Source organism: Branchiostoma belcheri, unplaced genomic scaffold (assembly GCF_001625305.1).
Source record: "Branchiostoma belcheri isolate BF01 breed outbred unplaced genomic scaffold, Haploidv18h27 scaffold89, whole genome shotgun sequence".
Classification (NCBI taxonomy): Eukaryota; Metazoa; Chordata; class Leptocardii; order Amphioxiformes; family Branchiostomatidae; genus Branchiostoma; species Branchiostoma belcheri.
The window spans coordinates 209,695-237,494 of record NW_017804564.1 but is presented as its reverse complement, the minus strand read 5'-3'; the positions used below and the strand labels follow the sequence as shown (position 1 = coordinate 237,494).

At 41.5% G+C, this 27,800-nt stretch overlaps 2 protein-coding genes across 8 annotated transcripts in view; one reads left to right on the top strand and one right to left on the bottom strand.

The window, feature by feature from the left end:
• Window positions 1-4,110: 4,110 nt before the first annotated feature.
• On the top strand, window positions 4,111-12,070 carry LOC109487462. Its single transcript, XM_019791452.1, has 6 exons — window positions 4,111-4,342; window positions 5,082-5,486; window positions 6,071-6,316; window positions 9,704-10,072; window positions 10,579-10,980; window positions 11,648-12,070. The coding sequence occupies exons 1-6, from the start codon at window positions 4,111-4,113 to the stop codon at window positions 11,890-11,892; spliced, it is 1,899 nt and encodes a 632-aa protein (XP_019647011.1). The 3' UTR covers window positions 11,893-12,070.
• A 1,110-nt stretch (window positions 12,071-13,180) lies between these two features.
• The window catches only part of LOC109487502 (eukaryotic translation initiation factor 4 gamma 1-like), a 26,724-nt gene continuing 12,104 nt past the window's right edge, over window positions 13,181-27,800 (bottom strand). For 6 of the 7 annotated variants that reach the window (XM_019791487.1, XM_019791488.1, XM_019791494.1 and 3 more), the window contains 18 exons: window positions 27,571-27,768; window positions 26,903-27,049; window positions 26,257-26,493; window positions 25,216-25,251; window positions 23,847-23,951; window positions 23,118-23,253; window positions 22,458-22,585; window positions 21,775-21,941; window positions 20,968-21,024; window positions 20,228-20,466; window positions 19,407-19,537; window positions 18,470-18,642; window positions 17,603-17,807; window positions 16,864-16,962; window positions 16,244-16,384; window positions 15,341-15,422; window positions 14,861-15,007; window positions 13,181-14,243 (listed from right to left, as the gene is read on the bottom strand). In XM_019791487.1, coding sequence (XP_019647046.1) covers window positions 14,062-14,243; window positions 14,861-15,007; window positions 15,341-15,422; window positions 16,244-16,384; window positions 16,864-16,962; window positions 17,603-17,807; window positions 18,470-18,642; window positions 19,407-19,537; window positions 20,228-20,466; window positions 20,968-21,024; window positions 21,775-21,941; window positions 22,458-22,585; window positions 23,118-23,253; window positions 23,847-23,951; window positions 25,216-25,251; window positions 26,257-26,493; window positions 26,903-27,049; window positions 27,571-27,768 — 2,610 coding nt within the window. In that variant the 3' untranslated portion in view covers window positions 13,181-14,061. The remainder of the gene's footprint in view (window positions 14,244-14,860; window positions 15,008-15,340; window positions 15,423-16,243; window positions 16,385-16,863; window positions 16,963-17,602; window positions 17,808-18,469; window positions 18,643-19,406; window positions 19,538-20,227; window positions 20,467-20,967; window positions 21,025-21,774; window positions 21,942-22,457; window positions 22,586-23,117; window positions 23,254-23,846; window positions 23,952-25,215; window positions 25,252-26,256; window positions 26,494-26,902; window positions 27,050-27,570; window positions 27,769-27,800) is intronic. The other variant, XM_019791489.1, reaches the window with a different exon arrangement.

Genomic DNA, 27,800 nt, shown 5'->3' with positions numbered 1-27,800 from the left:
TATATATATATATATATACCGCAGTAGTATACCGCTGTAGTAGTGCCCAGACGAGGTGTCAGCTCAAACACTACTGACTTTCCCAATGTCATGCACGACCGTGGGACTGGTGAATATATGGTTTATATCTAAATTAAGGACCTTTAAGTAGCTTAACCTGTTGTCCTGGAGAAAAAGGCCCCGGAGACATAACAAAAACAGTTCTATAACACAATCAGTCTGGTCAAAAAGCCAGTAACTTAGACTTGAAGCTTTTGTTGAACAGAATCTTTTGAAATGTTTTCCACAACAAGTACACAAAGGCATGTCTACGTACATAAAAGGTAACTACGTGAATCCTATTATTTTTCCAAGGTCACTCTTCAGGAGGGTCTGCATGCCCTTTTTCGTTAACCGTTATGGGCTATTTTAATTTACCGTTAGTCGTTGCCGGCCAGCTCTAATTCAACGTTAAGCGTTATCAGTATATTCCTCGTGAAGCGTTATGGGTCGTTTTGATTCAACGTAAAACGTTATTTGTCCTCCTAAATTCAGCGTTAAGCGTTAATGAATAATTCTTCGTTACGCCTAATTTTGCCTTTCAAAGTGCAGGAAAATGCGTTTAAAAATACAACAGATATGCCAAAACAAAGGCGTGCCCTGATCACCTCACCTCACCTCGCCAGTCCCACTAGCTTTCACGTGTCGTAGGGGCAATGTGGCTTTTAACAAGGATCACCCAAATAATTAGCCTCCATAAGGCCTTTCTACGGGAATACGGATCGTAGAATTCGGCAAAAAAAGAGAGTAAAATTGGCCAAGGCAGCCACGGGAAGGTAGTTTCTTTCCATCAGACTTCGCGGCCAGTCAAACCCCAAGGCGGCCAACCTCCCCCGGCAAATATTGTCCTATGTATAGCCAGCGTAGTTGGTCTGGTAGAGACTACCAAATAATGTGAATACTCGCATCTCATCTGTATTCATTTATTTAAAATCGCGTTCTCTGTTTTTCTCAAAGTAAAAACGTTTGGCTATTATATTATATAAGTCATTATCCAAGCACGACTGTTATTTTACGGTAACTACCTTTCATCATGTAGACGTTAGTTATTCTATAATCTGTTTCAATGTTCTCATATGTTTGTAATTTGCAATTAGCCTCCGGGCATGAATAATATATGAATGATTATCATGAAAGTTCATCTGTGTTGGTAGTAATCACAGTAAAAGGTTGAACTTGACACAATTGTACAGGGATCAAATTTTCATCGACCACTGTCGCCTTCATCAGGATAATTAATGACCAATCACTTCACAACGTAATCTCGCGAGAAAATTTGATCCCTGTACAATTGTGTGTTGGAAAAAAGTTCAACTTTTTACTGTGATTACTATCAACACAGATGAACTTTCATGATTACCTTTCATCATGTAGACGTTAGTTATTCTATACTCTGTTTCCATTTTCTTTCATGTTTGTAATTTGCAATTAGCCTCCGGGCATGAATAATAGATGAATGAACTGTACAATGTGTGGCGATAATACAATAATACGAAACTATCTTATTACATTTCTTACTACAAACTACTATCTATACAGTATATGAGTTACAATATGTTCATGTATTGATGATATGGTCTCGCTTATGAAATATTTAGTGTACAGAAATTGGCTTACGTAAGCGGATACTTAGATCAATACCACTTTATATAATTTCCTTTTTTTTAGCATTGTATACCTTAGACCTGATATTAAACTTTCTTTTTTACTATTGTTGTAGTACTCTCTAGTACATTGTACCTTGTACATCTATGCATTTATCCCCTCGGGGAATGAACATGCAATAAAGTTTCATTATAATAAACATCTCTATAAGCCTTCCCCTTAAAGGTCAAATACGCCAAAACAAAGGCGTGGCAACCGCCTCTGCGCAACTGCAGAGAACGCGCTGAACAGCAATACTAGTAGACGTCTCCATTTCCGCCGTTTTGTTGTGACCAGCTCTGTACAGATTTTCTGCCGCATATGTCTGGCACACCTGCCCAGATTTTCTAAGACTAGATCCCAGTGTCGCTGGGTGAAGGATTGGTAAAATACTAGTAGTCGATTCTCTGTGGCGAATTCGGCCTCGAAGGTACCGACCAGCCAATTAAGCAGCGCCAGCGGTGAGTCTTTCTAATGTTTCTCAACAATATTGCTACACAATAGTTTCACTTATTATTTATTTATTATCCAGGTAGATATTTGTACAGGACACCTAGCCTCTACCAGGCTTCGGGAGGCGGCTGGAAAGAAATCGGCGAAATAGAAGGATAACATGCCAGGGGAGTTGGTCTGTTGGAGAAGCAAATTGTACTCTCCAGCAGACCAACTCCCTTGGCATGTTATCTCTCTATTTGGCCGATTTCTACTCTTTCCAGCCGCCTTCCTAAGCCTGGTAGAGGCTACAGGACACCATACAGTTGACTCCCGTACCCAAATAGATACTACCTGGCCAGTTAAATAGTACTTAATATATATATATATTTTATTCCAACATGTAATGACAAGACATGGTGACGGCACAGTCAAGTTTTCAGCTTATTTCAATGCCACTCAGAGTAGAGGACGACTCTAATTTTCACCTGCGTGAAGCGAGGAAAGTCGTGTAACGTGCCTTTGGTTTATCTATGGCACAAGATCGGTGGCATGGCAGGATTCGAACTCGGAACCTCTTGGTTCTGATTCGAGCACGCTGCTGTTTTGCCACACTGACCCTGCTTGTACAACAAGATAACATGCCCTTTGTTCATGATACGGTTCATTGCACAAAAGTTGTAAGACCAGTTAGGGTCATCTTATCATGGTAAATGACAAAGAGTAAAAGTTCATCGTTTTACTATAACAACACTGTCCAAAGCCAGGTGGTATTCAATAGAAGCTCTCCAAGCAGAAATAGAATGGGAAGACTGTGACCTACTTCTATCATGTCAGAACTTAATAGCATGCAAGCATTTAGCGTCCTCATTCCTTTTCGTGAAGGTATCTAATCTAAAGACAGTATCAAATACTGGCCAGTCTGTAACCATTTCCCCACCCAAGTTGGTGGTGGCAGCGACAGAAAAAAGGGCCACACATAAAAAGCAAACGATCTTCCACCATCAACCTCTGCTTGGAGAGTAGAAGGTACCTCTTAAATCATGTACTTACACGCACGTGTGTATGTAGTATCATATATATGTAATCATAACACGTGTGTATGTATTATTAAAAAGCAGCTGTCACAGAAGGCACGTAAAGCCATTTATAGTTTCAAATCTATTATCTGTTAATCAGTATCATCACGTAGCCTCCTAATGATATATGACACATGTGTACAGCCGATCTTAATGTATGGATGTCAAATATGCGGGACAGAAAACTACGTATACATAATACCTCACCTATCAAAAATGTACACAGCCAGTTCTGTATCTGTATCTATATCTGTATCAGTATAGCCGGTATAACCGCCCTTCGGCGTAACACACCAGTTGTGTAAAAATGTTCTTGGTGTTTTTAGAAATAGTAGCAATGTCGCATGCATGTAGAGCAGAATTATGTTTGTAATTTGCAATTAGCCCCCGGGCACGAATTTGCAATAAACTTCGTATTATTTTGTCAAAATGACTAAGCCTGATCATCTTTTTCAGCTCTCACGCGAGTTGGTGACCGGTTTGAAATACAGGAAATCAGCGGAATATACTAAGCATCATGGAGAAAAGGATACTGCGGTTTCTGGGTACTGTACTGTGTGTTTGTGTGACGGTCTGTGTCTACTCTATAATGACCAGGTCTGTGTTTATAAACTACGCACCTGCCTATGGACCCAAGCCACTCAATGCCACGAAAATATGGCGTCAAGTGAAGAACGATAATTTCTTAACCATAACAAAAGCAGCATATAGACCCATGCCACTCAATGCCACGAAAATATGGAGTGATAATATCTCAACAATAACACCGAAGAAGAGCGATAATTTCTCAACAATAACACCAAAGAAGAACGATAATTTCTCAACAATAACCCCGAAGAAGAACGATAATTTTTCAACAATAACACCGAAGAAGAGCGATAATTTCTCAACAATATCAAAAGCAGGAAGCGATGTAATGAACTGTTCAAGGAACGAAACGCCGCGTAATTCTACATTAAGAGAAAAATTGCTGTGTTCGCTCGAGAAAAATGTTCCGTTTTCAACTATAACAAGAGAACAGGCGTCCAAAGATGGAAACGCCACCATACTGCCGGAGGAGAGTCTGGAGAAGTTGGTGCACTTTAACTCGTGCGCAGTCGTCAGTAGTAGCCACGGCCTCAGGCTTCACACGTACGGACAGGAGATAGGTAGGTCGCAAATTCGTAATTTTTTTTCTAACGGAGTGGTTCAATGCAAGGCCTATACGACCACTTCTCGGCATTGAACTAGAAATGTGGTAGAAACATGGCTATGTCAAGAGATGGCGGTGAACGTTTGATTTGAAAGCCTGTAGCTTGTAGGTTGGTGGGAAACACTTGTCAGGGAGGAAATTCCAAAGCTTGGCCGTACGGGGGAAGAAACTGTCACTGTAAAAAGATTTCGAACAAGGAATTTGGACGGTGAAGTTGTGTCAGCTAGTGGAGAACCTGGTGGAACTAAGTTCTGAGTGGTGGAACTAGTTGGGTGAGTTCTGCAGAGCAAAGACCATGAAGATATCTGTAAAAGAGGGATAGCAACATTTCGTCTATGGCAAAGGGGGGTCTAACTAAGTGTAGGCCAGAGGATAGCCTATGCCCACGCAAATTCTCTTAATGGTTTCTACTTACAATTGGAGTAATGTGTAAAAGATACAGTAGGTTAATACAGATGAGGCGTAACGGACATAATATTCTCATCAGTGTTCTTCGATGTCTTCTATATTGTGTGAGTCTGCATATAGCTGGGCTTGGACTTAGGACAGAAAAGCATGAATTTCAAACAATTTCTTTTTTGTTACGCCAAAAAGCAGTTACTCAAGCAACTGGATATGATTTTGGAAACGATCAGACGTTTCAGGTAGCATCCACTACCTTTCGTCAGTTCGACACTAAGTTTTTTTTTTTTCAGATAGCCACGACGCCGTGCTAAGGTTCAACTGCGCTCCCACGCACAAATTTGAGCAGTTCGTCGGAAACCGGACGGACATTCGTCTCATCAACACAAAAATTCCACAAACAACTTGCAAGAAGGAATTCTGGAGCGAGAACAGCCCCATGTTCACACATGGAACCATAGTTATCAGGAACGCGAATGCAATCAACGTGGAAGAACACAAAATCAACGCCAAACGTGACCAATTCCACAGTTTTGCCAACTGGATCAAATGTAGCAAGAGGTACCCAAACAGGAGTCTGCCTTTCATACAGAGACCTGGTTTTGGAAATGCCATGAGAGCGGAATTGGCGCGGTTCTGCAAAGCTACAGGGATGTGTAAGTACAAGCTAAGAGGACCTCCAACTACAGGCATGCTTGGTGAGGAGTTTTTCCTTGTCTGATTTTTCATAACTGACAGTTGTTGGCAATCATATTTTCTAATTGCATGATATCTACCAGCATGTACTTGGAATAGAGATGTACATTTATTGCCTTCGACGAGAAGGCTATGAAATCGTTTCGGCACTGTTTGGCAGATTATACACGATAACTCTTGAAGGCATGGTCCGCGGTTCACGATTTTTGGCAGGCAGGTTGTCTTCGGAGGGGCCATTTTCAAGGCCCAAAATGGGCTTCGTGGGGGGTTCCTACGTCACTGCAGTTGACCTTTTGTGTTTGTGTTTTTTCTTGTTTCTACATGTATTTCCAAAAAAGCAAAGCAACATGACTGCCCTCTGTCCTGACAGTGGAGCAACAACAATGAAAATATTGCCAAATGTTGGTTGTTGATAGTGATTTTTTTTAGAAAGACAGAGGGGGAGGGGCAGATAGTTACCTCGCCTTTTCACCTCCAAAATGTAGCCTTTTTGCCAAATGCCGTTACTGATATCGTTGATGAGTTGTAAAGACCATGTCATGGCGTAATGTTTGTTGTAACCATGCGACTGTGCGCTGTACTGCAGGTGTTGTGATGATGCTGCACCTCTGCGACTGGGTCCGTGTCTACGAGATCGTTCCCTCCAACAAGGACGACACCAGACTCATGTATTACTACAGTGAAAGGGCAATGTGGTCCTCCAAACATATCTCTCTTTCTTGGCACTCGTACAGCCAAGAAAGGGCTTACTTCAGAACTTTGTCACTGACTCCTGAGAAAGACATAAACGAAACAGGCGTGGTGCTGCTGAAGGGGTTTTCACAGACTCAATGCCGCTGATTATACATGAATGAATGAATGAATGAATGAATGAATGAATGAATGACTGGTTTATTTGATCAACATGATCCTTAAAAAGTACATCGCAGCCAGGTAAAGTGGCTGAATTGCATACTTTTCACATCAATAGACAAGAATTCTGAGATTTCATACCTCCATGAAATATGTAAATGTAAATGTAAATTTCTTCTTTAATTATGCAAATGACCTCTGCATTAACATGATATATGCATCATGATGTATGTTAACTTTTGATTAGCTTACGGATGTCCCAAGTATGACATTCCCCTCATTCACCATTAAGAAATCATAGAATTTTCTTAATGGTGCAACAAAGCCAACATGTACACTGGGGACACTGATTCAGCCAAATACTCAATGCCATTAGATTTCAGAACGTCTCTCAGTCTCCTATCTGAAATCAGTCCCTTTGTTCAATGCAATAACTGATTCTATACGCTCCAGAAAAAAAACTTTGCCGTGAATGTCAAAGGAGGTACGTGGGCGGATTGGCATTACACAACTAGTCTTGAGTTTCACCTGATCAAATCATGTCATACAAACATGCAGCCACATGATTTTTTTTTTATTCCAACATGTAATCACTAGACGTGGTGACGACACACTCAAGTTTTTTCAACTTATATTAATGCATTAATGCCACCACCAACACAGAGGACAAATACATGACAGGACAATACTCATTTACACCTGAGCTAAGTGAGGAAAGCCGTGTAAAGTGCCTTTCCCAGGGGCACAAGATCGGTGGCATGTCAGGACTCGAACCCGGGACTCTAAATTCCGAGTCGCGCACGCTGCCGCTACGCCACACGACCCCACCAAGCCACATGATTGGGCTTGGGTATACAATTTAAAGTGCACTGAACTTCCATGTCGGACAGTTTGCCACGGCAATGAGACACCCATGTCCAGTCTCGTAATCTTAAATCATTATCAGGCAGTGGAAGCAAAAGTTTAACCCAAAATGTTCAATCAATGTGGAAGAAATGTCAAAGTCAGCACAGGTGTAAAGGAGGGGATCATAATCACACGGTTCAAAAGCGCCATCAAACGGCTAGAGTATCATTGCAGGCCAGCCGAGTAGGAGGTTAAAGTTCAAACTTTATTTTGCCCTGATCACCTACTCTCCAAGCTGAGGTTTGGGTTTGGGGTTATTTTTGGCGTGTTTTTTTTAGACTTTATCGTGGTTTCTTTTTGCACTGGAATTTTCCTTTCATCCAGAGGTTGGGTTGTAACAGCTACCAACTGATCTGGCCGAAAAGGTCTAGACCCTTCAGCCGGATCAGTTGGTAGCGCCTATACTCCCCCCCCCCCCACTGTTACAGGGTGAAAGAAAAATCCCAGTGCAAAAAGAAACCCCAAGAAAAAAGTCTAAAAAAACACGCCAAAAATAACCCCAAACCCAAACCTCTGCTTGGAGAGTATTAGTCACCCACCTCACCTCACCGAACCAGTTCCTTAGGCCTTAGGGCTTTCAACAAGTCAAGAGTTGACCCAAATAACGTGAATACTCAAATCACCAAATGACCCAAACCATCAAATGACCCAAATAACATCATAGACGACCTCAAAGTTGTCAAAAGATGGACAAGTATGTCTTTGTGTTTCTCAAAATAGAACCTTTGGCTATTATATTATAAATCAAAGTCATTATCCACACACAACTGGTATTGTTAAATTATTCAACCTCCTGGCTGTAAAGCTTAGTCTTCCCCATGGAGGTCAAATACTGAGCCAAAAATTAGGCGTAGCTAGTTGTCCAACCACTTCTATACGCAACTAGGGAGAACGCACAGAACAGCACCGGAATAGACGTCCCCACTTCATCTTTAGTTGTGACCAGCTTAGTATAGATTTTCTGCCACATATATCTGTATCTGTCCCTACTGCACAGGTATTCTAAGATCCCAGCGTCGCTAGGTGAAGCTTTGGTAAACAAGAGTCAATCCTCTGCGGTGCATTCGACCAGTCAAGCAGTGCCGGTGAGTCTTTAATTTCTACTGTTTCTGAACAATCCTACATGATAGTTTAAAGGCATCCATGTGTGCATTTTTTAGGGGTTAGAAACCCTATTTTTAAAAGCCAAATATTCTTGTCATTTGTCAACATACTGATGAGTTGAAACCACACTATCCAAAAGTATTTTGACACTTATGGAGCAAAAATTTCCCAAATTTTGACGGAAATGGTTACTGGGAGGGCACTGCCCCACTGACCTGATTTTTAGCGTACCATCCAGAAAATAAAGGACTCATCTTGGGGCTTGTTTCTGCAGTTTTCAATGCCCAAACGGTATGAAATGCTGATTCAATTGTGCTAATGTGAAGCAATATGTGTCACTATCACAAAGATTGCATAATTTAAGAACGAATTTTTCCAGTTTTGCTGCCCTGAAATCGCATTGGATGCCTCTAACTTTACCTCCAAGCAGATCTTTGTACAGGACACCATATAGTTGGCTAAGTTGTACCCACCTAAATACTGCCTGGCCGTATTTTCTCCAAGAGATCTTTTTTGTTTTTTTCTAACATATAATGGCGAGATATGGTGACGGCACTTCCAAGTAACCTACTTCTATTATGTAGAACATAATTACCAGACTTACGTGGATGGCATGCTTCAACACACCTTTTCATGACGCTAGTCTTAAATCATTTACTTACACGCATGTATGTCTCATTTTGTCCAAGTGACTCGGTTCGATTTAAAAAAAACATCCAATGCGATTTCAGGGCAGCAAAACTGGAAATTTTCTGAATGAGACAGTCAAGAGCCAAGATGAGTCGTTTATTTTGTGGGTGGTACCCTGAATATCAGCAGAAACCTCTTCCAGTATAGTAACCATTTTCCGTCAGACTTTGGGGGTATTTTTGCTCCATGAGGGTCAATATACATTGGAACAGTGTGGTTTCTGTTATTTACTTATGTAGATAAGTAACTAGAATATTGACTTTGAAAAATACGGTTTCCAAGCCCTAAAGACTGCGCTGAATGCCTTTAAATCATTTACTTACACGTAATTATGTTTACCGAAGGAAAACATATTGTTTTTGCTTCGTTTCCTCCTCTTCTTCTTCTCCAAACAGTGACCTATGACCTTACCAATGATTTGTTTACGTCTGTCACCATGGTGACTGGTGTTAGGTTACATAATGTTGCAATTTCATGGTATGCTCTGCCCCTGTCACCATATACTAGTAGTACAATGCACTTGAATGTGTTTGAGTAGGAATTAACAGAGCAGACCATGTCCGAAGGTAAACATTATGCATTTGCTTTGCAAATGTTACTTCTCTAGTTGTATGTCTTATTTGGTCCAAGTGACTCGGTTCTGTTTTAAGCCTGTTTATCTTTTCAGCTCTGAAGCGAGTTGGTGACCGGTTTGAAATACAGGAAATCAGCGGAAGTGTCATGGAAAAAAAGATCCTGCCATTTCTCGGCACTGTACTGTGTGTTTGTGTGATGATGAGTGTCAACTCTATAACAACCAGGTCTGTGTTTATAATCTACGCACCTGCCTATAGACCCAAGCCACTCAATGAAATAATACGGTGTGCACTGAAGAAGAACGTTCCGTTCTCAACTATAACAAGAAAACAGGCTTCCAAAGATGGAAACGCCACCATACTGCCGGAGGAGAGTCTGGAGAAGTTGGTGCACTTTAACTCGTGCGCAGTCGTCAGTAGTAGCCACGGCCTCAGGCTTCACAAGTACGGGAAGGAGATAGGTAGGTCTGAATTAGTCTCCACCAGACTCCTTTGCAGGCTGAATAAAGCAGATACATTTGGTGGCAAGGCAGTATCCATTAGCCAGAGAAGGTCTGGCCAATGGATACTGCCTGGCCAATTTGATACTAGTCCTTTTCGCCACCTAAAAACCTGCTTGGAGTGTAAATAAATAATGGAAATCGGCCTAAAGAATTTACTAGACAAATTGGACCTTCTATGGCCAGCCAACTCCTCTGGCCAGCTACATTCTTTTGAGGCCGATTTCTACTATATCTTCAGCCTGCAAAGGAGTCTGGTGGAGATTAGGTCGAATAAAAATGGTCTTCCTCAGTAGACTGACCCAGTGAGGCTTGTCACGTGGCTTCTTTGAAGTGTGGTGTCAACACTGGGTCAAAGATATCTTGTAGACGATGTCGGCCCCCGTCGCGGTTCAATGAAGGGTGAATTAAACATGTAACTACCAACACAGCTGAACTTTCATGATAGCTATTTTTTTTTCCTCCAGACAGCCACGATGCCGTGCTTAGATTCAACTGCGCTCCAACGCAGGGATTCGAGCAGTTCGTCGGAAACCGGACGGACATTCGTCTCGTCAACACACAGATTCCGGGACGGTACTTCAAGAAGGATTTCTGGAGCAAAAACAGCAACATGTTCAGACATGAAGCCATAGTTGTTAGGAACATGGACGCCATCAGTGTGAAAGGAGAAAAGATCGACACCAAACACGACCAGTTCCACGTTTTTAACAACTTGGTCAAATACAGGAAAATGTATCCAGAAAGGGATTTGCATTTCATACAGAGACCTGACTTAGGAAATGATATAAGGACGGAACTGAGGTGGTTCTGCACCACTACAGGAATGTGTAACAAGACAATTATGAGTCCAAGTTCGGGCATGTTTGGTGAGGCAGTTTCGTTACGTTTTACAGTAGCAACTTGTACTCAACCCCATCACTTATGCGCATGGTATAAAATATGCATCTCATTAAGCTGCCAGTTTTTGAAATGTATATGTACACTACAGTGATTATTGTTAAGAAATTAGAAATGCAAATTTGTATATTACTCAGTAATTTGAATGTATCGATCTGAAATGACAGTGGCTCAAAACATCACGCAACGGTAACCGGTAACATCATGGCATTGCACTGTCGATCTTCAACAAATAAGGTATTGTTCTCCGTCGATGAGCGTTAGACATCCAGGTAATGATGAGATACACAAGGAAATACGATTACTCAAGCTACTGGATAGATTTTGAAAACTATCAGACGTTTTAAGTAGCATCCACTACTTTTCGTCAGGGACTGAAAACTGATTTTTGTGGTGACTATCGTATCCAGAACCGTGCCTGTCTAGTTCTATTCCTGAATGGGTTAGGGTTAGGATCAGGCACGGTTCTGGATATTGTATCCTATGTATCCAGAACCGTGACTATCTAGACACGGTTCTGGATAGTCTCCACATATCCAAGAACGTAGATTTGCCTGAGCATAGTTCTGGATAAATCGCGGTTGGTTCTGGATGCAACATTGACGGTTCTGGATGTAATTCTGTGCTGTTTTGCAGGTGTTGTGATGATGCTGCACCTCTGCGACTGGGTCCGTGTCTACGAGATCGTTCCCTCCAACAAGGACCGCACCAGACTCAGGTACTACTACGATGAAAAGGCTTTGGTGCCCAAACACTTCATCTACCACTCGTACATCAACGAAAGGATTTACCTCAGGACTTTGTCGCTGACTCCTGAGAAAGACATAAACGAAACGGGCGTGGTGCTGCTGAAGGGGTTTTCACAGACTCAATGCGACTGATACTATATATATTGTTAGACAAAACTTATGAATTCAGCTTGGGTTTGACTATATACTTAATGTAAGCAGGCTGTGTCTTCAGGGCTCTAATAGCTTCCCCCCGCCCAGTGCAATAGCCGCTCCGGCAGGAGTGATACGCTACTAGAGATGGTATGCTTGGGGGTTTGATTTGCCCCAACAGTCTTACGTGCTAGAGCTAATCAATCTCTCGTGAAATACCCACCGGGAAACCTAGCTGAGGCGGGCGGGGAAGAGGTCCTACAGCCCCGAGGACAACCCGCCCCTACCACGAAAGACAGGTGAAAGCCACATTGCCCCTACAGTTGATACGTGACAGCTAGTGGGACTGGTGAGGTGAGGTGATCAGGGCAAAATTAAGTTTAAACTTTAACCTCCCTTCTCCTACTCGGCTGGCCTGCCATGACACTCTAGCCGTTTGGTGGCGCTTTTGAACCGTGTGCCTTAGATACACCAAGTAGCAAGGCAGAGCTTAAAAGCTCACGTAGAAAGCTGTCAGTTTGTCCACTAAGTATCTTACAGTCCGCTTCATTGTTTTTTTTTTAATTAACACAATGTAACTCAACACCGAAGGGTATCTGCTACAGCACCTGTTACCATGGTGACAGAAGTCTGGGCCAGGTCATTGACCTTATGTGTTTGTAGAAGAAGAAACTGAACAAAAACAACATGTGTGACAGGGTGAATAAAAGTTCTAAACGGGAACTAAACGTCTCCAGATGTCTTATTGAGGGATGACTGAGTGTGCGAGATGTCGGTTAGCCTCGATCAGTAATGATTCCACTCTACTTTATACTTATTTCCATTAAGTATGTAATAAATACATTTTCAAACCATTCGCCTGCCAATAGTCAAATGTGATACTCTTCAGGGTTGGGTGAAAAAAAAGAGAAAAATCCAATTAAAAAAAGAAACCCTGATAAAAAAGCCTAAAAATAGGCCCAAAAAAAACAAACAACCTAAACCTCTGAAAAAAATTCCAGTGAAAAAAAGACACCCTGATAAAAAAAAGCCTAAAAGCACGCCAAATATAACCCCAAACCTGAGCTACAAAGTCCATCCAGATCTCTGTGGCTGGCGCCTAAGACAAGGAGAAAACAGCAAAAGACATCTCCACTTTTTTTTTACAGCTTCATGTTTTATTTATTTACAACTTTAGGAAAACTTTACAACATGTGATGGGGGGGGGGATTCGGGGAGAGTTGGAGACACAAATTGCAGTCGGTTTTTCGTCATCATTTTTCCTTTCTTTGCTTGCTGCTTTCTTTTCTTTTCGTCTTCGGATTTGCAAAAAGTGGACTATATCTTCTTTTTTCCACCTCATTCTTTCTTATCTCTCATTCAGTCATTAGGAAGCACAGAGTTGGTCAGCATTAGCGTATAAAATGTGTCATTGTCGCAGTCTACATTTGTCGCCCGCTTACAAGGCTCTCTGAATAGCTGACATGAACAGCAGAGATTCTCAGACCACCACTTCGCATCAGATTCAACTGTTTTATTTCACTTTCTCAGAACTTAGTTTTTCTGAGAGAACGCATCGATCGATCGATCGCAGGCGGCGGAACCTTGCGTTCTTTGAATACAAATGTTGGCGCCGCTCTTCTGCTGGTAGTATTTTTTTTTACTCTTCTTTTTCTGCAATAATAAATTACTCTTTATTCTCTGCAGAACGAAAAAATTCAGTGTCAATTTGATTGTAAGAGCATGTACATATACAAAGCTGGTCAGAGCACATGTCTGGCGTATTCAATTTTTTTTTCTTTCTGCTTCTCTTCCTTTCCAACTACAATGCTGCATGGTTAGGCAGGCCATACTTCCAGCTAAAAGAATTCATTTAGACTTGGAAGAAACATTTTCAGTAGCGCTAGAAATCTACTGCGTTTAGCTGGAACTATGGCCTCTTGTTGCTACATTATTATCTTTTTTTCTTCCCTTCATTTCTATTTGTCGTACACTGCATTTTTTCTTTCTTTCATTCATTCTTTCTTTCTTCCCCCCTTTTTCAGACATATAATAAATTATGGATGCATTTTTTCTTTTTGTGGTCGGAACCAACACAGCCCTATTTAATTCCACACGGCCTCGTTTTTAACAGGTTCCATAATCTGATTTATGTATATGCATCAGTTCGAGGCTGTGTATGTGGGGGTTTCAGCTGTCTGTCTCTTCCTCCTCGGCTTCTCTTAACCACGTGAAGAAGGCGGTCACGGATTTCAGCGCGACTCCCTTCCCCTCTTGTTCCGCCGGGTCCGTGTTCGATTCCCACGCGTAGAACGCGTCTTCTGATATTACATCCTCATCGTAAAGTGTGTCAAAGAACATCCTAAGCAGATCTGTGTGGAAAACAAACAAGAAATTTTTAAGTACTAATGAAAAGACAACCAAAGAACATAACACACAAAACAGATCCATTAACAGTACATGTTTTCTTACTGAATTTTTAACCTCAATATACTTTAGAAGACCCCTCTTCCTTCACTTAACAATTATTGCTGTTGCAATTTCAGTAAAATGAAAATCATATAAAAAGTAGGCAAACTCAGATACACAGATCTGATCTCATGCTGCAAACACAGCTATCAGAAAGAGGTGTCAGAAACTGTGGTGTCATCACTGCATATTAGACTGCATTGTCCCTGTTAGTCCCACAGATTTTACAATGCACTAAGCAGCACGTTGGCAGAACATACTGCACCTGCATGAAACCCGCAATGTATTGTGCATAGCACTTTGGCAGAACGTCTCATATAAGGCCGTATTGGCACATATAAGGTTAACATCCCGTCTGTAGTTTCCAAATGTTGTGTCGGAAAACATATCGTCTGCAACAGGCAAAACTCTGATGCAATGTTGACCAAACATCCAACGAAAACTGAAAAATCGTGGTTTTGCGCAGGCGCAGTACGTTCTGCCGACATGCTGACACTAAGCAAGCGAAATGTGTACTTACTTGGGGGCTGGTCCAGTTGCACCATGAGTGCCTGTAGTGCGAAGAGCGCCTGCAGTTCTCTGGTGCTCTCGTTGTCCAGGTACTTCTGCAACAGAACCACTCTCTTCTGGATGCCCTGGGTATCGCACCTCTGGCCGGTACCTTCACCTTGCAAATACAGACACACAGGTTACAACACTGAAGCTGGTGTGTTACGCCGAAGGGCGGTTATACCGGCTATACAGATACAGAAGCTGTTGTGTTACACCGAAGGGCGGTTATACCGGCTATACAGATACAGAAGCTGGTGTGTTACACCGAAGGGCGGTTATACAGGCTATACAGATACAGAAGCTGGTGTGTTACGCCGAAGGGCAGTTATACCTATGATTGCACTTATAAACAAGTTAATAAAGAAGGTTACTGTATAGTACACTTTCCATCCAGAATATCATAACCAAACCCCAAGGCTATTTAAGTGACCAGTTTTCGATGTCTCACCTATGATTGCACTTCTACAGACGGCTGTCATCAAGGCACGGATAAACGTTCGTTCCTTTGTTGTGGCTTCATCTACACTGGCCTGGGGGAGGGAGGGGGGCAAAAGTGTTACTAGATAACCTCATAAAGAACAAAATTGCCTACTATAGCACTTAACAGCAATTTTTTTCCTACATCAGTGAAGGTTAGACATGCAGGTAAAATGATGTGCCAAGAAGTAGTTACTCAGGCAACTGGATATGATTTTTGATTGAGCAACTGCTTTATGGCAATTATTTTTCCTATTTCAAGTTTCAAATTCAAGGATCAGAAATAGAACATCGGAATCATTTGTTGCACAAAAGCAAAGGTTTTTGAGAAAAAACCTGTCATAATATGACTAAATACAGAAAGTAGGCAGCTTCAGTCACACAGATCTGATCTCATGCTGCGCGAACAGCTATCAGAAAGAGGTGTCAGAAACTGTGGTGTCATCACTGCAGCCCTTACATGTATGTCCAATGATAATAAAACCTGATAGACAAAACTCACATATATACTACAAATGTAGACATCCAGGTTAACAACAGCCATACACAATTCAAACTCTGCTGCTGGATAAAACTTGAGACTACGTGCCAACGTTGTAAGTGATCAATCTTCTTTAGCATCACTAGAATGAACTAGCATGACTGGTCAACACGTCGAAATGTCCCGAAGTAATCTCCGTAATTTATCCAGTATCAGTCAGAGTTTTAATTGTCTTTTGAGTACTCTATACTACTGTCATGTACTTTAAGAAAGAAAATCTTGTCAGTCTTTACAAAGTTAGCTGAAGAAGCCCTATTTGAATTGTCTAGGAGTGATCTATACATATTCATAATCTTGTCCGTTTTCACAAAGTTTGCTGCAGAATCCCCGTACCTCGATCCAGTCGAAAATCTTCTCGTTGTCGGCCTTGTCCTTGGTGAGTAATCTCTCCAGCTCGCCCTGTATCCTGTCCATCGGCAGAGGCTCCGGTTTCCTAGGTAACGCACGGCTCTCGTCTAATGTAAAGCCTAGTTTCTGTGGACGCAAAGAAGGACAAGATTTCAGTAGGTTAGACTTGTAATGTAAAGCTTAGTTTCTGTGGGCGAAGAACAGGACAAGAGTTCAGTTTGGATTTGAAGAAGTTGCAACTAAAAATGTATGAGCCAAAGTGGTAAACCATGCAAAACTATTAATTTGTAAACAATTTCTAAAAAAACTCAAGAGCACAAGGTTGAAAAGTGTGAAACAAAATTTAAACAATTTCATATCTTTTCAACCTTGTCCTGGAACAGGAATTAGAATGCATCCTTGGTGCTTTGTTTGTTTGAACATGACTAACAATACCTGGGTTAACTCTCCATGTTCTAGAATACTGAATGTAAGCTTTTATTCTACTTCACTGAAGAACATCAAATTGCATTCAAAATGTCTGTTATTTCAAAACTTCTTGTTGAATGATCAATCATATTTATAATTACAGTATTATTTCAACTTGTGAACAAGCAGACACCAACCTTTTTCTGTACAAAGTCATGGACGTCTTCGTTCTTAGACAGGAAGTTCTTCCAGTCCAGCCCAGAAGACTTCCAGAGTTCCCCAACTCTCTTGGGGCCCTGAAAAATACCACAACGAAGGCATGAGCCAATGACATTACAACACTCGAATAATATACATGTAGAAATAATCTTTGACTCATTTTTTTCTCCCTATATGGTCAATAAAATGCTAGATGGCAGCTAGTTCTAAATATAGAGGTTTACATGGCCTGTGGGAGAAGTTACAGAAATACTTTGAGGCAGCCAATACACATGTACTCTATGTAAGAACAAGATCTACTAAATGCTCTGTAATTCCTAAGTTTGCACTATATCTGGACGACCTTTGACTATCTCAAATGCCACCGACTGATTACCATTTTATTATGATTTTGAGTTCCTATTGTTGGTAAAATGATTTACTTGTATAATTAAGTTTTAAAATTTTGTGTCATATTACCTCCTTTCATACTGTTTACTTGGAAATTAGCCCTTTTCAGCTAAAGGGACTACCCATCAAAGATAAATGAAAAAAACACTGGCTACAAAAGGAAAACCAAGCCTGTGTACTCACTATGTTCTTGGCAGCTATGTATAGATACTATCTACCTATCTGAATGTACTCACTATGTTCTTGGCAGCTTGGTGCAGAATCTCGGAGATAATAGTTAACCTATATCTATGCCTATAACCAAGTCTGTTATCAGTTTTAACTCACTATGTTCTTGGCAGCTTGGTGCAGAATCTCGGAGACGAGCAGACCGGCCTTGTCGCAGGCCAGCAGCGGGGAGCACGCCTCCTTCAGGAATGTGAGCGGAACACTTCCGTCCTGGACCATGGGTCCGATCAGCTCCCCCAGGTACGACCAGATGTGGGGGATGTCGATCGCCATGTCATCTGCAAACTCCAGGATACCTCCCAACCTGGGAACAGACAGGGAATGGTTAGGTTTAGTGTGTTGTCATGTTTAGTTCCGATCAGCTCCCCCAGGTACGACCAGATGTGGGGGATGTCGATCGCCATGTCGTCTGCAAACTCCAGGATCCCTCCCAACCTGGGAACAGACAGGGAACAGTTATCATCTTTGGTCATCAGAGGCAAGGAAACATTCTAGTCATGCTAGGAGATAAGACAAGGTCAAAATTTCAGCCATGATGTCTGCAAACTCTAGGATCCCTCCCAACCTGGGAACAAGAAAAAAGTTACTCATGCAACTGGATAGATTTTGAAAACTGTCAGACCATTAAAGAAGCATCCACTACTTTTCATCAGTGACTAAATAGGATCCCTCCCAATCTGGAAACATAAAGGGAACAGCTAGCAATGCATCTTTGGTCTTCGCAAGCAAACACACAAACTAGAAGAGAACGTTGTCTCAAGAGGTGTCCTAAGAATATATCTGTCAGCATCCCCCATTTGGGTGAAATCAGACAGTATTCTCATCATAGACAACAATCTTTCCTAAAATTTTTGTGTTTGCTGTTTTACATCATACTCTTTGTTCCTGGCCGGGCCCTGGATTGGGAACTGTGACCTTAGTACTTTGTTACCTAAATCCTACTCTGAAAAAGACGTCAACACTCACCCCTTGAGATACTGTTCGACGGGTACGATCTCCTGTTTGACCAGATCATGCAGCAGGTGTCCGGTGGCCTCCCTGGCCTGGGGACTTCTCTCCAGGGTCTGGTTCAGGAAATGTTCCACCAACACATGCAGCAGGGACACAGGACTCAGTTCCTTCACACACCGGATTGCCTCCTGTGGAATGAAATTGGACAGAAAAAACATTGGCAAACAGTCTTCTAAAGTCATACTGGAGGTAAAAAAAATTATTCTATAGACATGTTCTTATCAGTTCAACTTAAATGGAACCAAAAACTTAGCTGTACCTTCCTCTGTCTTTGAGAGATATCAGTGACAAGAATCCTTTTCAAAGCCTTAGAAGACTTCCTTTTGAGGAGGGGTTAGTCCCCGACTGCCTACTATATGGGATTAACTATGGAAACAAAAGTAAGCACATAAAATACAGAAGAACGATGACATTACTTTAAGGTTGTCTCAAGAGGTGTCCTAAGAATATATCTGTCAGCATTCCCCATTAGGGTGACATCAGACAGTATTCTCATCATAGACAACATTTGACGGTATTCAGAAACAATCGTAATTTAAGGACTGCAATGGCCACCACTCCCTCGGTGTACCCTTGGCCCCGTCTCCAGAGGGTTAGATGTGCTAATTTTTTGCACCGATATGTATGAAGGGCAAGAGTGAGTGATTCAGCACTGCAAAGACTGACATGTATAAAGAACAGGAGAGTGCAGACTTCACTTTGACATCTGATTGCCCTGGTACCTGGTTTCCGAAACCAGTTATAACTCTGCAAAGACAGACATGTAGTGAGGAACAGTAGATAGTTAAGCCCTCACCGTGAGATCCCTGATGCCCAGGTACATGGTTTCAGAAACAATCAGTTTTTGACTCTGCAAAGACAGTAGTGAAGAAGAGATTTTTCAAGCCTTTACCTTAAGATCCCTGATGCCCAGGTACTCGTCCAGGATAGCCTGAGACTTCTTCTCCATCCCGGCTCTGTCCAGCTCACGAGTCGGGGCAGGCGCGGGGGCTGGGGACGGGGTGGGTGATGGACGCGACTTCTCTGTGACACAAACAAGGAATACAATGTTTTGTGGTGAATTTCTTGCTTTACTTGTTACTGTGAATGTCTTGCTAATTTTGCCTAATAACATGAGGCAACAGACACGAATATACAGGGCTCGAAATACTGTGTACCCAACTTTTTCTGTGGGTGCACCAGTGCACATATTCCCAAAAATGAATTTCAAGCCCTGATATAGCAGGAAATGGGATAGCCATTTTTAAAGTTTTTAGGACCTTTGAACTAACTTCCTGTCACTGTCTGACTGCCTACTGTGAGGGAATAATAACTAGGTAAATACAAGAAAGCACACGGGCACAATCTAAATCTCCATACAGAGGTAATTAGAGGAGAAAGACGATATTTATCAAAGTTGTCTCAAGAGGTGTCCTAAGAATATATCTGTCAGCATCCCCCATTTCTTAGGGTGAAATCAGACAGTATTCTCATCATAGACAACAAAGATCTTTGACAAACTTTTATGTAATCTCCAAACAGATCTTTTGGTGGCCACAAAAGACAGTATCAAATTTGCCAGGTAGTATCCATTAGCCAGACAGTATCCATTGGCCACCCAAGTGTCTAATGGACACTCTTCTGACCAATGCATGGATACTGCCTGACCACCATATGATCTGCTTGGAGATTACTTTCATGGGTTATCTTTAAAAAGAACAGTAAATTTCTAACCTTGTTGTCTCCTCTCCTTCTCTGGTTCTTCCCTGACCCTCTCTGGTCTCTCCGGCCGTTCTCCCGACTGGGATCTTCTCGATCCGACGCTCTCGATTCTCTTGAGCGAGTCGACGACGGAGTCTCGAGCGAACCTCTGTTCGTCGCGCGCCTGGTCCCGGCTGTTTCTGCGGCCGATGGCGGGAGCCTGCTGCTGACCGCGGCCCGTCTTACTGTTGTCTCTCGAGCCAGAGCCTCCTCTGGAAACGGGAAACCGTTAATGTTAAATGGGAATCTTAAAGAGGTTGGTATAAAGCTTTTTGTGAAAAAATTTAGTGCAACATTTTTTCATAATTATACATATACATGTTTCCTCTCAAGAATAGGGTGAAGTTAAAACATTTTCGCGTTAGATCTGAAGGGGATTGGTTTTAAGCTTTTTGTAAAACAATTTGATACAATTTTTTTTACAAAAGGCTGCCATACATATATTTTTGTTCAAGAATGGAGAGTTGAAAAAAAAAAATTTAAACATTTAAACAAATGAGCAGTTTTATAAAAAAAAAAGTACAAGAAAAGGACAATGCTAAGTGATTACTAAACACAAAATTGTCTCAAAGGATTTTCAAATGTGACAAGCTTTCATTGCAGTGATTACTGTACCAAGTTTTCCCACTTAACAAATATTGCACCTCCATACAAAGAGGAGTTTAAGACAGACAGAATTCTGGAAAGTAAGCAGAGTCAGAAAGAAAACCCACCTGCTGGTATTTCTCCTGGCAGCATCATAGCTCATATCACCGCTTAGTGCAGAGTATCTACAGACAACAGGAGGGAAGGAAACACCGTCACACCACACACGCACATGGCACTTCTTACAACGGCTGCCTGGTACAGTCTAAAACTGTCCTTACAACGGCTGCCAAGCATGGTTTCAGTCTAAAACTGGTGAAGATTTTACACTGCCATGAAGTATTTAAAGTTGCTATGAATTTGTTTTATTCTATATATGTATGCTAGACTGAACTGCCAAAAAAGATACATGTATGCAAGGTAAAATGGCCCCTCGGCATTATTCACTCACTTATACATTATAATGAATTTCTCACTGATTTTGTACATTTTCTACTGTCACTTCTCAAAAATAAACACACGTAAGTCTTTAGATTGCTTGGCTATCCTGATATCCAAAATTATGGCAGCCAACTTGGAAAAAGTGCCAAAAGCAGAATAAAAAAGTGCGGAATAATTCTTAAAAAAAAAAGACCAAGATAACAACCGTTAAGCAGCAGGCATAGGTAACTTCTTTGCTAGCATTGCAGCAGTAAAATACTAAGGTCACAACCCCAGGCAGTTTCCAGGAACAAAAAGTATGATATAAAAGATAACGAATACAAAAAAGGTGAAAAAAAAAAAAAAACTGATCATAACAACTATTTGTGTATATTGTTGATATGAATTGTCCATTTTTCGTTCATGCAAACAGCCTGGCCAGGCACCCAGTTTGCAAATGTGACCTTAGCACAAGGAAAATATAATTTATCATGATGACATTTCTGCAAGCACACCTGTTAGAAGGAGTTGATCTGCCAGAGTCCTCCTGTTGTTGCTGTTGCTGTTGTTGTTGCTGAGCGGACTTGGCTCCGGTCCCGCCGCTGCTGCCCTTCATCCACCCGCCAAACGCCCCGGGGCGGCCACCAGGACCCAGCTGGATGTTTCCATCATCAAACTGTTGCTGCAGAGGAAAGGAAAGTGTTCAGTGTGAAATCTAGTGTCCATTGGCTTCAGAGAGATGGTGGCCTTGCTGGTGTGAACCTGCTGGGCAGAGCTGCTTAGATATGCAGTGCAAAGACTAGCTGACTGCTGCCTACCTGTGTCAGTGATCCCCACAGAAGTATAGCCAAAGACTACATAGTTAGAGTGACTGGCTCACGTCATTAAGAGAACAACCTTTTTTTTTAACCCCATTTTCCTGTGTCTGAACTGTCATTGTCAGTCTTCCCCACCCATGTGCTGACAACCTACTCTGTCCGGACAAACCCAGAGCTTTGACATGAGGACCCAGTCAAGCTCAGCCACCCAATGCCACAGTACTCCTCATTTAATACCACAATCACCCACGTAAACATCTTGACTGTAAACTTTTTAGTGAGACAAAAGTCAAGATACGCTTCTTTTGCTCTCTCTTGATTTCTGGAGTGAGACAAAAGATCTTCCTGAATCGTTTTTTTGTCTTGATGTCAGGTCTCACCTTGGAGAACTTGAGTCTGTTCGGGTCGATGGAGACGCGCGCACTCTTGCCGACGGGAACCGTGTTCCAGCCGTCGCCGTCCTGGGTACTAGCAGCCTGGGGGTTCCTGCCTCCTCCCCCGCCTCCTCCTGTAACATGGTACAGCCCAAATTAGTTCTTGGGATATCAGTGAAACACTTTGAGAGAGGTGTACTCAATGACTGGGTCTTTTTTTGAAATCGGACACAGTTTCAAACCTCAGTGAAGTTTTGTTTCATTTTATTTATACAAAAGGTGGCTGCCCCAAAAGGCGGTTTTTAATGTGCCCTGGAGGGCAAGCCAGTATTTGCACTTGTTATGTATGTCTTATTTTATCTATTATTGTGAATTTCTGATGGTGATTCTGTGCAAATTCCATTGTTACTTACTCCCATCTTGCCAGAGACCATTTTGACTTTCCTATCAGTCTACAGATTTGCCATTTTCCCCTCACTTCCTATGACTCTATTTTATTCAAATAACTATGGACACACAAAAAAACAACACACACTGAAAACAAAATCTCTTTACAAATTCTTTCCTCAATGTAAACTCAGCATTCTATTCAGGCAATCAGGCTGCTACTGTTGAGTGAGAGCTGACATAGATCTTTTTAAAAAATTCAACAGAAACAGTTCTTACTTCTGTCCTGTCGCCGGCTGTCCTGTTTGACCTGCGCCAGTTTCAGGTTCTGCTGCTGGATTTCCAGCTCTGCCTCCTTGTGGATCTGGTCGATGGTCTTCGGGTTGTTGTCGTCTCTTCTTGGCACCCAGTTGTTCTGTGGTGGCAATGGAAGAATACAGTTATTTCTTTGCTCTATTTTGTATAAACATCATGTCAGAACTATAAGATCATCAAATGTTATGAGAAAATGATGAGTTGACTATAAGATCATAAAATTTTATGAGAAAATGTGGCAAAACAAGTAAAAACATGCAGATCAGAGGAAGACGCTGTCGATCGTCAGTGGTTATCAGAAACACGGACCAAAGCGTTACTCATCATCTCTTTCAGACTTCCTGATTTGCAGTAAGTTTACCTTCACCTGGTCTAGCCTAACAAACAATCATGCAACTACTATGTAACACATGGTGACCAGCCCCTCTAGCTCTATCCTGCCACTTGCTACATAATGTAACCCAACACCACAGGGTGTCTGCTACAGCACCAGTTACCATGGTGACAGACGTCTGGTCCAGGTCATGGACCATAATTGTTTGGAATAAAGAAGAAACAGAGCAAAAACAATGTTTTCCTTACATGTATGTGGTCCAGATTATTGACCTTATGTGTTTGAAAAAGAAGGACAGAGCAAAAACAACAGGCTTCCTTATTTCAAGGTTATTTCAAGGTTAAGAAATGTGGACTGACCATCCTGAGCTCCAAGACGTCCTGGATCATGAACCTGACCCTTGAAGACGTCTTCTTCTGCTTGATGATCTTGTCCATCTGCTGGAAGTACTGGTCCATGCGAGGCTGCAGAACACAGGAGGAGCCGGGAGGGTCAGCACACACAGGTCTCACCAACATCAACATCAAAGTACACAGTCTAATGTTCTACAGTATATCATAGGCCTAGAAATAGCCTCTATCAGGCTTCAGAAGTGGCTGGCAGGAGTAGAAATTTAGCCTGAGTACCATCCTATTTGTATGCCGGGGCTACCATACTACCTAAGAACCTTAGGGAGCGAGTATGGGAGCCCCAGCATACAAATAGGATGGTACTCAGGCTAGTAGAAATTGGCCAAATCCTGGGTGTGGCAATGTACTCCGAGTATCGGACCAACTCCCCTGGCATGTTATCCGTCTATTTGGCCAATTTCTCTTCCCAGCCGTTCTGAAGCCTGGTAGAAGCTATCTAAACCTCTTTTTTTTTTTCATTTCACATCAATGTGTTTAACAAAATGTCCCAACAATTTTAATGTTAGAAAACAAGATGTGATACAGGACAGAAATTAAAAACCAACCAACATTTTGAAAATGTAAAAGATATGAGAACGTTTGCTGGCAATTAAATATAACTTTGAATTCAGAAAAAATGAAAATACGAAATCTACAACAGACGTTTTAAGTCACAACCATGTATGCTATCACAAAGTGCAGGAAATGAAAAAAAGGAGGAAAAATGTGCTCTTTCAAAAGACATGAACTTTGAGTCAAAGGTATATGGTGCTCATAACTTTTAGAAAATCCATGTTCAACGTGAAAGAGTGTTAATATATACACAGACATACTCTCATTCATGCCACATCCTTCCAAAACTACTATTAGAGAAACAAAATTTGTTCTAAAAAACAAAAATAACTTTAACAGAACAACCAACAGATTTCTTACTGTAACAGCCAGAAAAAAAGTTTTCATGGTGGGAGACAACAGAAGTCAGTGGTAGAAATACTTTTTTTGCAGTGTTCTACAAAATTGCAGAATGTCAAAATTTTCTTCTGCAATTTGGAAATACTTCCTTTTGCAAATACTCCGGATCTAAACCCATGGCATAAACAAAATTGCGTCTTGGCATTTAACATGCACTTCGAAAAATACATGCAAAATTACTTGTGTATTGTAAGAGTCGGTAGTAAACACAAAAGCTCTTCAACACTCCTAGCCTGATTTTTTCAGTTTGCAAAACTGCAGGTTTCCTCAATTTTTCATCTGCAACAACACTGAAACTTTCTCTGCAAACTGCAGATGGGTATTTCTAACACTGGAAGGGTTTGTTGGATCTGTGACAGTACTTTACCTGGCGCCGTGGGTAGTCTTTTTGCCGAGCATCGAACTAAGAGGAACAGAGATAATAGGATATTCACAAACATACAGAGGCACCCATTCATGGAAATCAAAATTTCAGCAAAATTTGGGACATTCATGGGGTCGGGGGAGGTGCAAGGATTGATTGAACCCCCCTCCCCACCTACCTGAACTGTGTGGCTTCCAAGTGTGTCTTGTACTTACTTTTAATTAATAAAATTGATTTTTGAAAAGCTGACGGTTTTGCTGGCTTCCAAAACTGACAAAAATCAACAGCTACAAAATAAAACATGCCATGAACTGAACATTTGTGAATACCAAGGCCACAACGAGATTCATTCTTTTGAACTTCATAATTTTTTTTTCACTTGAGAAGTTGACATGAAAGTAAGATCAACAATTCATTTCATATTATACAGACTATTTTGTTACCAGCTATGTCAAAAGAAATTTGTCAAACTCTTGTTAATGTATGGAGTAGGATACTGCAATGTGTGGCATTGTGTGAGAAATAATCGCTTTCTGCATCATGCGAGCTTGCCAGAAAAATGCGTGAATGAACAACTCCCATTCATTCTGGAAAAATTAAAAAAAAAAACACCTACCTAAACACAGGCCATGCCAATACAATTTACTGGTTCTCCAAGTCGACAAAAGTTGAATTAAAAATTTGATACAAAAACATAGTGGGGAAAGTCTGTACAAAGTCTGTACCTTTACTGTTTGAGGAAGTACGTAAATTTTAAAATAGTTTTTCACCCACTTTTCTTCTTGAACTCTTCCTGAATTTTTAAAGAAATCACACCGGCGAAGGCTAGACATACAGGTAATAAGATACACCAAAGACAGTTACTCAAACAACTGGATATGATTTTGGAAATGGTCAAACATTTCAGGTAGCATCCACTACCTTTCGTCAGTGACACTGGATAGTTTCAGAAAAGCCAGTTTATTTGCAGAAATTGTCTGAGAACCAACAAACTCATTTGGCGTGGCCGCAACGACTTGTTTACCCTTCCTCTAAGACCCTCACCTTGGCTTTCTCGAAGTCGAGATCCTTGCCTATCGTGGTAAGGAGCCTGCAGAGACACTCCAGCGATTCCTCGTCGTTGGACTTGAGAAGTTTGACCACACAGTCGTGCATGATGTTCTCCGTCAGCATCTTCAGTTTGAAGAGCTCTCCGATGAAGCGGATGTTCCCCAGCGAGCGTCTTCGCGCTTTCGTCATCTCCTGTTCAAGTTCTACTTCCATCATCTTCTTCTCATCCTCCTGAAGATAAAGATAATGAAGAAATGAATGAATGAAAGACCTTTATTGTACCTTCTGTCTAATTTACTGACTTAATTCGTTGACATTGGAATATTATGACGACTTCGATTTATGGACATGCTTTTGTTTTCATGCATCAGATTTTATTTGACTTGCTGTCCACCTTTTGTTGCTTGACTAAATGTAATAATGTCTTGTCCTGTGTAAATGTATGCAAGGCCCCAATGGAAACCAGCTTCTACAAGCTGAATTGGCTACCCGGTCGTTATAAACCATGGAGGATTGAAATTTAAAGGGTTTGCAAAAAGCTGCATCAGTGACTTGCTGTATCACTTATAAACAAAGTGTAGGGGAATCCAAGTCTCATCATTGCAACTTCTTGCATATAATAAGAAAGCGTGATTCTTACGTTCTTGGCTTGCGCTATTTTCTTCATCCTCTCGTCTTTCTTGAGCTCATCGTCCTTGTCCTTCTCGAACTCTCGTTGGCAACGGTTCAGCAGCAACTTGCGGAAGTTCACGGTCTGTTTGGGGTTGTCCTTCATGGGCACTTTCAGCTGAACAAGAAAAAAAAAATTCTCAAAATCCATTTCAACTAAGATTCCATGTTCTATCTTCTTCTGCTTAGCAGTTATACACCAGGGCATGATATAATTTTCTGCATACCTGCACTGTTAACACTTAAAATACCTGCACCAGACAAGTTTTACCTGCACCATTCAGAGTATAGAAATTAAACTATAGATCATACTAAAACTTTTCTAGCTGCTGTTGAATAGGTTTGAAATGAGAAATGCTTGTGAAAGACGGATCAGAGTTAAACACTTTTTAACGTCAGCTGTTGTCGGAAACACGGAGAAAAGTGTTGCTCATCATTTCCTTCTTATGTTCAACAAACATTTTCAAACACTTCTTATTTCATACATCTGTAACAGGAAACTGGCTTGACTAGGCCCTGGAAACAGTTTGGAACCCAGGCTAGCATGTTGGCCTTGAAGCCAAGGAACTGGCCTGTGTCGGTCCAGGAAACAGTCTGGCTAGCAGACCATGTAGATAGTGAGACAAAAAATGAACTCACATGAATGAGGCACCGGCACATGTTGGCGTAAGCGACGCTGAAGTTGGGCTCTGTGATGGCCTTCTCAAACACCAGGTCAATGACCCCCTTCAGCCTCTCCTCCGAGGAGATGTCCAGGTCCAGAACCTGCTGACACAGAGTCTGGAACTTCTGTGGTGTCAGCTTGTTCAGGATGCCCTGCACCTTCTTGAAGATTTCCTGCAGAGAAGAAGCAAATTATGCAAAGTTTG